Source organism: Gobius niger (assembly GCF_951799975.1).
Source record: "Gobius niger genome assembly, chromosome: 20".
In the NCBI taxonomy this organism is placed as follows: Eukaryota; Metazoa; Chordata; class Actinopteri; order Gobiiformes; family Gobiidae; genus Gobius; species Gobius niger.
The window spans coordinates 21,822,294-21,832,798 of NC_136871.1; the positions used below are offsets into that span (position 1 = coordinate 21,822,294).

The 10,505-nt window shown below is 41.8% G+C and overlaps 1 protein-coding gene across 5 annotated transcripts; it reads left to right on the forward strand.

Annotated features, from left to right (window-relative positions):
- Nucleotides 1-275: 275 nt before the first annotated feature.
- tmcc1b (transmembrane and coiled-coil domain family 1b) lies at nucleotides 276-9,158 on the forward strand. 5 transcript variants are annotated; one of them, XM_079578276.1, is made up of 8 exons: nucleotides 276-350; nucleotides 2,138-2,312; nucleotides 3,535-3,578; nucleotides 4,040-4,811; nucleotides 5,760-6,179; nucleotides 6,400-6,878; nucleotides 6,953-7,088; nucleotides 7,978-9,158. In XM_079578276.1, the coding sequence occupies exons 4-8, from the start codon at nucleotides 4,212-4,214 to the stop codon at nucleotides 8,290-8,292; spliced, it is 1,950 nt and encodes a 649-aa protein (XP_079434402.1). In that variant the 5' UTR covers nucleotides 276-350; nucleotides 2,138-2,312; nucleotides 3,535-3,578; nucleotides 4,040-4,211; the 3' UTR covers nucleotides 8,293-9,158. The 5 variants fall into 5 exon arrangements, with proteins under 5 accessions (XP_079434402.1, XP_079434403.1, XP_079434404.1 ...); XM_079578277.1 differs by having other exon boundaries at nucleotides 4,045-4,811; XM_079578278.1 differs by having other exon boundaries at nucleotides 4,221-4,811.
- The last annotated feature ends 1,347 nt before the right edge of the window (nucleotides 9,159-10,505 follow it).

Consider the following 10,505-nt stretch of genomic DNA (forward strand, 5'->3'; position numbering starts at 1 on the left):
TGCTGAATATATATATATATATATATATATATATATATATATATATATATATATATATATATATATATATATATATATAAAATAAAAGGGCCACTGATAGGCTATTTACTGTGTGAGATAATCAAGCGCATGCACTTGTAGTATCTGTAAGTGAGTAGTCTACTACCCGCCTCCGATTATTTAAAAATGAACTTCAAAATCACTATTCGCTCCACTGTCCGTCTCTGGCGCGCGCGGAGTGGGTGATGCTCGCTCAGCTGTTCTGACGCAGGGCACGCTGTTTGACGTCACCGTGGGAGTGTCTCGTCGGAGAAATGAACGGTCATCAACACAATCCTCTCAGCGCCCATGTAAGTTCAACCTGCAAATCACGATTTTTACTAACTGCTCTATGAATGAGATTTGCGCAGCCGCTGCCTGTCGTCCGTCGATTAGCTCCGGGCTTACAGTTGATTATCGTGTGATCGGCGGCCGTTTGGCAGTGTGCCCTGTGTGCCTGTAGCTAACCACCACCAAGGCTGAAAGATGTTTTTTTTTAGCAAGACCTAGCCAGTGTGCTAATGACAGGGGCAGCGTACGTTTGATACACAATGTAGTCTAGTTAGTATGAGCAGAGAGAGGGGGGGCAATTACTTCATATAACACCCAGGGGTCTGTGCTTGAATGTGTTGTAGGTTATTACTACTAGATTATAGTGTTGTTCTCGTTAGACACAGTACATTCATCATGGAAGCTATTTATAATCCCACGGTGAACAATTATCCCCTGGTTTTGCTATGTTTCTGTCATGTCTTGTCGTTTGAAGTGAGAAACACGACATTAGTACATGTCGCAGCAGGTGTCTCTTTAAATTACACCACAGATATGTAATTAAACCTGGTCGGTGTCTCTGACAGATGGCCGCTCGGTGTCCCACTTTTAAGTCACCTTTTAACACCATTGTTCGTATGTGAAAGCCAGCGCAAAGCTATTAAGAGCTGATCAAATCCCAACTCAATGTGCTATGAGTGATTAGATTAATTTATCGTCTTTCATTCACCGCAGTGCAAAAATTAACCGCCCACCACTAACCTCACTGCAGATAGCCCTCCCCTATACAATCACGTTTACCTATACGTGATACGTGAAATGTTACGAACTCATGAGACCGTCTCACTTTCTTGTTGCACAACCAAGTATGTCGCTTCTTTTACCCCCCACATCGGCGTGCGCTGAGAAGTAAAGTAAACGCCCATGTGCTTTACCATGTTAGCTTCAGCTGTTAGCTTACAGGCGGCTTAAACGTGGTGGCTTATCCATCGCCTTCGTCTCATCTTCCTACTTAAACCGTCTAGCCGAGCTTCGTCCAATGCACCCAAACGTAGTAGTTGTTGTTGTTACATTGTGTCCACTTATGTACCACGCGTTGATAAGTTCTTCCTCTTTTTTGAAAACGTGATCAGATCAATTGATTCATCTGCTGAAACACCACGCGCTCTTCCAAGTCAATGCATTTATTGTTAAAGTTGAGTTTCCTCCGCAAACACCGCGCCAGACCCTTCTAGACATTATGTGATTTTAATGCCAAATGACTAAAAGAACAAAAAAGGATGTGGTCATTGAAATATAAGATGATGATGACCTCACCTACCGGAAGAGTTGTGTGTGTCAACGCGCTTTAGCTTAATCACATGCACGCAATAGCTGTGTATCACACCCGACACTGTTGGATAATCCCAAAAGGCGCCGTCTTTACGCGTTAATTAACACGCTGTTATTAATTAAGGCACGCGCCGACTCTCGAGAGCACATTTGCCGGCCTGGATCTTCTTCAGGGGTGCAGAAGAATACATTGCATTCTCAGTTTTTGACACGGATACACCCTCAGCTCTGTCTCTGAGACGGTGACTTAACTCAGAGCAGGTCCCTATGTGTTTATTGTAATAAATACATAGTCGACCTTAGTGCACATTAGATGAGTAATGTGTGGCAATCATTGAAAAAGCTTGCTGGTAACTTAATAATGAATAAGTTGACCTAGTTGTTTTGCGTCACAAACAAACGGCCCTGGATATTTGTTGCAACTACATATCTATACATTTGTTGTAAACTCAAAATACAGACATTTTCTTAATCTTTTGTGTCTTTATTTTTGCAGCATGTGATTTTCCTAAATGAGAGCGGAGAGAGCTGACTAGTTCTGGACAGTTGCCACTCCAGATGTTCTTCTGAAACAATATTGGGACAAAGCAGAGCCGGAGGAAGGTGCTTTGCTCGTTGTATCTTTCATGCTGTAGATGTCACAAACAATCTGCGGATGAGCACAAGTGAAGGTATGCCTGTTTGAACCTGTACATGTTACCTCTGATAAAGGGAGTCCGTTGTTTTTTTGACTCTAAACTGGATCACAAAAGCTTGTTATTTCATTGTGTGTAGCTGTTGTTGACAGTGACGCGCAGAGCCCTTTGAGGCTGACTTGACCTTGATGTGTTGCGTGTTCAGGGAGTGATAGAGTGTCCGCCCAGTCCTAACATTACTTTGCCCTCGGCTTGAACAAGTCCACTGCCATTGCCTTTTCCTTGCAGCCACCAGACTAAGTTTGAAACTACTGCATTTGAAATAATTTTCCATAAAACATAATATATCTCTGTGTTTTATTTAAGTATAAAATTTGCAATGGTTACATGTAAACAAAGTATAATCATTGAATTGACTCAATAATATCAAGGATTACTCGAGTCCTTCGCTAAGGGCTAAAGTCTGTTGTTGCTCGATGGACTGCTCTCTTGTTAAGTGATACTTTGCTGACTGTAGGATTCACTTTTCAGTTTGTCTGCAAAATAACCAATCAATGAAGCCGTAAATCTAGGGATAAAATCTGCTGCTAAATGTTGGTGATATTATCAAAGGCAAGTAGTGCTTAGCTACATGCACTTGAGTAAAGTGTTCTTCTTAGAGCACTTTTACCATATTGTGAGTTACACTTTGACTTGAGTAATATTATAATTAAGTATCTGTTCTCTTACTTGAGTAAAAAAAAAAGAAAAGTGTTCCAGAGAATAAAAAGCTTCATGTAACATTTTAACAGACATTCTACAGAAAAAAAAATAGTTTTGTATGTTTTATTCCAGCCTAATTATAATTTGTTTCACATCATTTATGTCACTATTGACATACTGTTACTCAGTACTCATGTATCATTTCCCCCTGGTACTTACTTGAGTAATTCTTTTGGTAATTTCAAGTAAAGTTACTCTTAATTGAGTATTTTTACCTACTCTTCCCACCACTGGATATTGTACAATTTGTAACATTATTTCCGGTATATTTTATTTATGTGGTGCAGATTGCAGTTATGACCGTAACCCTGCTCTCATTTTTGCCAGTGTAAATCATGCAACAATAGCTTGTTTTCTCTTAGTCACTACATTTGCAGCATCGGTCGACTCTTAAGGTGTTTTAGCAGCTGTTCAGCCTCATTTCTGTTCTGGGAGTTCTCCCTAAATACATACAGCCCATGTTTTTAATTTGTTTTCTTGTTTCTGCTTCATTTAGCCCACCAACTGTTGTGAGCTAGAAGAGGAGAGGTTGGGCTGATGGTAAGTTTCCCCCTGTTTTCTCTCATAGGTTACTGGGATTTAGCCTAGCTTAGGATATCAGTTATCATCACAATCATGTAGCAATTATTTACTTTTTCCACTTTTACATGATCACAATTTAATTTAATGAGAATGTATTCAAAGTTTTACGACAATAAATGCTTTCTGAAATGTACAAGTAGTTAATGCTGTGTTTCCACTGGAAATCTACTTTTCAGAAACCATTTTACTCTTGTTATGTTTTCACATTTTGCATAGTGAGTTGGTACTTTTTGCAACTGTAAATAATTATTTGGTTTTCCAAAAAAAAAAAAACTATTTGAACTACATGAAAAAGTATCGGTTGTTTGCAGCTGACTAGACCAACCCAAGCCATGTTTCTTTATCTCATTCTGTTGCTGTTTTTGCCTCTTTTTGCATTGTCGCATGTCATAATTCATTTAATTTTCCTTTTGTGGTAGAAAAGCATGACATTGAACCAAGCCACAGATGCATGTCCACAGAAAAGGCCCAAGTGAGCACTATCCCCAGCCCCGGCTTTTCGGCAGCCTGACGGGTGCGGGGTGTCGACGGGGCATAGCTAGTGTCCCCTGCACTTCACGTAGGACCTCTCTGTGACACTGGAGGTCTCTGATGGATCAGGTTGGTAGTGAGCAGTGTCCAGATGAGCCAGACGCGGGGGGGCGAGTAGAGCCGGATGCCGGCAGGAGGGCATCCGAGTCGGAGCATGGCTTGTCCAAAATCACCCACAATGCTCTGGAGAACATGGGAGCGTTGGGCCATGGTCTGAAGCAGTTCTTCCAACCACAGCGCCGACGCTCCTCCGTTTCCCCGCACGACTCCGGCTCTTCCTGCACGGGCGCTCCTCCCTCCGGGACGACCGATGTAGGGTCAGACATAGGGGACAGTTCCGCAACGTCCACACTCCCTGTGGATTCTGACAACACCACTGCCTCCGCCCCTCCCGCAGCTTTGAGCCGTGTTCTGCAGCAGATCCGCGGTCCTCCGCCCACGATGAGGAGAGGCACGAGTCTGCAGAGCCGGCGCAGCAAAACCAGCTCCGGAGAGGGGCCCCAGAAAGGGAGCCCCCAGATCCATCGGAGGAGCACACATGAAGCTCTGCTGCAGGCAGGACGTCCACGCTCGTCCTCCACCACAGACACCCCCAGCAGCCCGGCCCTCGCAGACATGCTACTCACCTCTGGATACCACTCCACAGAGGAGCCAGACAAGGTGAGCTTTCCCTTGAGTGTCCACAATAAACTACAGTTCATCATATGAAACATTTGTGTATTGCAAAGTACAGCACTATATTCAGTAAAGCTTTACGCAAATACGATATGAAAGAATGGTGAAAAAGCACTTTGTTTTTATTTCATAAATATTATCTGTTTGTGTCTAATAAGCCTTAGTCAGTGCCAGTGCAGCCTAGAGTCGTTACAGCTCAGTTGCCGAACTCTGTTCTTAGCTTTCAAATGAGGAATGGCCTGTTCACACAAACTTGTACTTGTGTTCACATGCAGCTTTGAGCAAACACATTTCAGTTGTAGTTACTTTTTTTAAAGCACTTAGAGCCTCGTACAATCACTTTAGGTTTACTGAAGGTTGAAAAAAATAAAATATTCATGCACCTTTCACAGTCAATTAACTAATCACAAAAATGATCTGCAGATTAATAAATTATCCAAATAATCGTTAGTTGCTTGCAGGCAGCCCTGATTTGCATCTAGGGCCAGTGCAGTATATGAGCGAGTCATTCATGATGTGTTACTCAACAAACTGTAAAACTAATTGACATCATTTCACTGTAAATTAATGTATCCCCATGCATGTTTGTGATGCAGTGAATGAATAGTAACTAATTGAAGAATCAAAAGTGCTAAAAGGATTTCGTTTAGGCCTAACATACACGAGTGACAGTCAGATGAACTGTTACCAGTGAAGAGCAGAGCTTGCCTTCCGTGGCTGTATGGTCACTATGTGCTTTAAGCTGCTCTAATTTTAGCCACCTCTCTGAGTCTACTCCAGGTCATTGAAGGCTAACACGCCTAAACAAAATCACAGTTATACTTAAACTTTTAAGTCCTATACTAAAATAATTCTAAATTTCATTGTGATTAATGTGTAACATATGCAATAAAATGCTTTTTTCTAAGTTGTTGATAACTTGTTTACTTGCAGGTGGACCGTTATGATGGGACGGGGCCTGCTGTGTCACCAAATGCCCTCTCCTATGGCGCAGATGGATATGATGTCGTGGACAGCACACCTGACCCACAGCGTACCAAACAAGCCATTGCCCAGCTACAGCAGAAGATCCTAAAGCTAACCGAACAAATCAAGATTGAACAAACGGCTCGTGATGACAATGTGGCTGAATACCTTAAACTCGCCAACAATGCCGACAAACAACAAAGTGCTCGCATCAAGCAGGTCTTTGAGAAGAAGAACCAAAAGTCCGCTCAGACCATCCAACAGTTGCAGAGGAAACTGGAGCACTCGCACAGGAAGCTCAGAGAAGTGGAGCACAATGGCATCCCACGACAGCCCAAAGATGTGTTTCGAGACATGCACCAGGGACTCAAAGATGTTGGCGCTAAGGTGGGCTATGTACCGTACCTCCTATCATAAATTCTGGATGAAATAAAAGTGAATGGAGAAACATGGTCACCTCAGTACTAATATTATTGGAATGTAATAGTTTAATGCATTGCTATTACCACAGGCCCACCTAATATCTTCTCTTATGTGTCATTGTCAGACGACTGAATTGAGTTTTCATTGACTGAAGTAAACTGAACATTTGGACCTGTGCTTTTAGGTGACGGGTGGGCTTTCCAGTTTCTCTCAAGCCACTCACTCAGCTGCCGGAGCTGTGGTGTCCAAGCCACGGGAGATTGCCTCGCTCATCCGTAACAAGTTTGGCAGCGCAGATAACATTGCAGCACTCAAGGACTCCCTGGACGAAACACAAGGAGATGAGGCTGTAGGGGTGGCCAGAGCTCTCGGGACAGGGCACCTGCAGTCCATTTCCAAGTATGGCAGTGAAGACGACTGTTCTAGTGCCACATCTGGATCTGCAGAGGCGAACAGCACCACTGGAGCTCCTGGAGGACCCCCTAATTCAAAGGGCAGTACTCTGGAACATGGCCAGGCATTGGGCTTTGATGCTATTTTTCAAGAGATGCAAGAGCTCCAGGAAAACAAAGGGAGACTTGAGGAGTCGTTTGAAACTATAAAGGCTCACTATCAACGCGACTACACCATGATTATGGAGGCCCTACAGGAAGAGCGATTCAGGTGGGCCTAGTGGAGATCTTGTGCCGGCACTGTTTGGAGTTATTTTTGTAATAAAATACTTCCATTTTTTGCAGGTGTGAGCGCCTAGAAGAACAGCTGAACGATTTGACGGAACTTCACCAAAATGAAATATTAAACCTAAAGCAAGAACTAGCCAGCATGGAGGAGAAAATAGCTTATCAATCTTATGAAAGAGCCAGAGACATACAGGTATAATAATACATATTGAAGAAAAAACAAAAAACTTGCAATTGCGATATAAAAAAGAGGCCTCATAATTAAAACTGTCTCAGCTGAAGTTCATAGTGAGACAGAGTTGAGATGTGAACAGGGTGGACCGCCAGTGTTAACACTGTGCTAATTTAGCCTGACTTCCTGGTTCGCACTGGAGGAAAATGCATTTTAATCTGACACACAACATTCCACAGTGTCTTTTTCTTTCACAAATGCTGCGTGTTTAATGTGGATCTATGGTGTCAAAATAAGTTTACGACAAGAAAATAAATTGCTTACCACAGCTTTCACAAACAGCTTTTCATCAAACGAATTAGATCTACTGGAGATCTATTTATCAATTATATCGATGCCTTGCTTTTCATAGAGAAGAGTTGTGTAAGTTCTCATCTGTTCCGGGTTGTGTGAAGTAGTGGACGTTATGTCTTGCTGGGATGGGCAAACAAAAACCAATCAACCAACCCACCCTCTGTGTTTGTATTATAATGTATACTATTTGTATTATGTAACTGACACCAGCATGTGCTGCACTGAAAACAAATTCCACCACCTCTGCTGTGTGGCCATAAAATTAACGATTCTGATTCTTATAATTAAGTGTAACTTCATGTAATTTCAGTTTTTGACATACCCTTTGCGGTGAAAGGCGAAATGTCCACTATGCTGAACAGCCCAGTACAGATGACGACTTCAACAACCCTTCTCTACTATGTAAAACTGTATGACTAAAAGCTTACACATTCTTGTCTCGTCTTTATGAAATGTACATGTGCGTCATGCCAGTCTATTGATGAAGTAAAATAATTGTCCAAAGAAATTGTATTGAATGTGCGTCACCTAATCATCTGCTGTGCCTGGTCTGCAGGAGGCGCTGGAGGCCTGTCAGACTCGTATTTCCAAAATGGAGCTGCAGCAGCAACAGCAGCAGGTGGTGCAGCTGGAGGGTCTGGAGAACGCCACAGCACGAACTCTTCTGGGGAAACTAATCAACGTGCTGCTCGCCGTCATGGCCGTGTTGCTGGTTTTTGTGTCCACTGTGGCCAACTGCGTCGTCCCCTTAATGAAAACGCGCAGCCGCACTCTATCGACTCTGGTCCTGGTGGTCGTCCTGGCCTTTTTCTGGAGGCACTGGGAGGCAATTTCCGAGTACCTGCACCGCTTTCTCTCAGACCGAAGATGACCAGCTTGAAACGAAGGGACCGTGGTTTTGTGAAGGGAGAGGAACTTCTGCCTCAATAGTTGTAAGGTTGTCGGCGGGCAACCTGTCTTTGGTGCAATCGTGGCATGAGCACATAAAGGGTAAATTCAACAAAGGTGTACGAGATGCTGAGAGAACTGCACATTTGATTTCTCTCTTGAGTGAATTTGTTTACATGTGGAAACCTTTGCGTTGTCTCACCACAGCTGTAATTCAGAGTTGTATTACTACCTGCTTGATTCAAGTGGTGTTGTTTTGAAGTCATTGCTGTTTTTACAAATTGGTGGCTCTTACTTACTTTTAATTTATGAAATACCAGTGCTCTGCTGAGTAACCTGTCCACTTTTCTTACATGCTGTTTATACTTTGCTCTTCTGAATTTGCCTCACAATTTCTACACTGATATGTCCTTTTTACTCAAGATTTTGTCTATTTCAGATTGTGTGACCAACTTTTTCCTGTCTATTGGCTACTTAACAGCACTTCTTTTGCTTCTCACAGCACGATGAATGCCGGCTTGCATCTGTAAATTTGCCCTGGAATCAGACTTGCCACTGGATCAAGGAATAATATGAATAGAAATAATATTAATAATTAGGATGTTAAGTTGCGTTCTTTTAATATGTGAAGTCAATAACACTGGTCTTGCCACAGCCAGAATTTAAAAGGACGTTTAATTTGGTGTTGTGACCCTGTGGATCCCTCTGTCCTGGAGGATTTCCCTGCAGAAGTTATCTTTGACATACTTGAAGAGCAGTTACAGTGCTCAAAGACTCAGTGCTTCCGTATGGTTTCTATTAGTGACAATGAAATAGTAACACTTTTTATTTTATTTTTTAAAAACAAATAAAATTGCTGTTTAAACTCTGTCAATGAAGTTCTTTAATAAGGGGACACTCTGCAGGCAAAACTACCCATCCCATTCTTGATTTCTTTTTTGTCAGTTTGCTCTGTGAACACGAGCTTTCAACAGGACACGAAACTTCATCATATGAATTTTCCTCTATGGATTTAATTACTTAAATAGGGCCTTGATCTGATTTGTGTCAATGTATTTCTCAAAATCATCTTGAGGGCAAAGCGTTGGGCGTAGACGTTGCCTACCTCTGGTTAAAGCTATACCGTATAGCAGTGTTTCTCAACCTGGGGGTCTGGACCCCCAAGGGGGTCGCAGACAAATTTGGGGGGTCGCCAGATCATGAATATAAAATATACCACCTCTTTTTTTTTAGCATATAATGTAATATTTTATTGTTGCTTGTGTGTGCTATTTTACCAGAGTGCCATTATATGTTCGTAATTTGATTAATTTTAATTTAGCCATTTGTTTTTTTCTTTGTTTTTTAAGAATTATGTAGGCTAATGATCCGATTCCTCACGGTGTGACCCGGGCGGGGGGTCACGAACCCCTTTAACTGTTGTAATGGGGGTCGCGGCTCCAAAAGGTTGAGAACCACTGCCGTATAGGCCTACAGTTTTATCATTTCGTTGTTCTAATCAATCTAATTTTTCTTCAAAAAAACATGGTTTGAACACAAACATTGCAGACATTAAGATCTAGCACAAAACTAATCTGGGTGAACTATAAACACAGCAACTGTAGCCTAATAGATTTAGGCCAATAGATCCTTTAAAGCTGGGTGCCTTGTTTTTACCACCTCAGAGTGAGTTATAAACACAGCAAAAGACAAATATTGTTGAATTGTCTTCACCTAATTATTTATTGAGCGATAGAAGATAGATGTATCTGGATACATTGATTATTTTGATGTTCGGGACAAGTGTCTAACCGTGAAGTGTGAAGCTATAGCTGCTCTAAAGCTCTTTAGAATCATGCACCGGCTCATGTTGTTTTCATTGTTTTTTTGTGTCGTTTTTGCCATGTTTTGTTGCTTTCTTTTCGCTTTTTCTCCTTAGTTTTTTATGCTTTTTTGTCATGTTTTTGTCACTTTTAAGTTGTGGTTTTGTCGCTTTTTTAATTGTGCTATTGTTGCCTTTCCTGCACGTTTTTGTTTCTTTTTTTTTTTTTTTTTTACAAGGCTTTTTGATTTGGGTAATGCCAAACTGGAGAACATGTACTCGGCTCACGTGGGGGTTAAGAGGTTAAACCTTGGACTAAACATCATCCTCCATTATTTTCAGTGAGTTGGTAAGTTAAAGTTGATAGTATAATGTGTTCAATATTGTGTGATCAT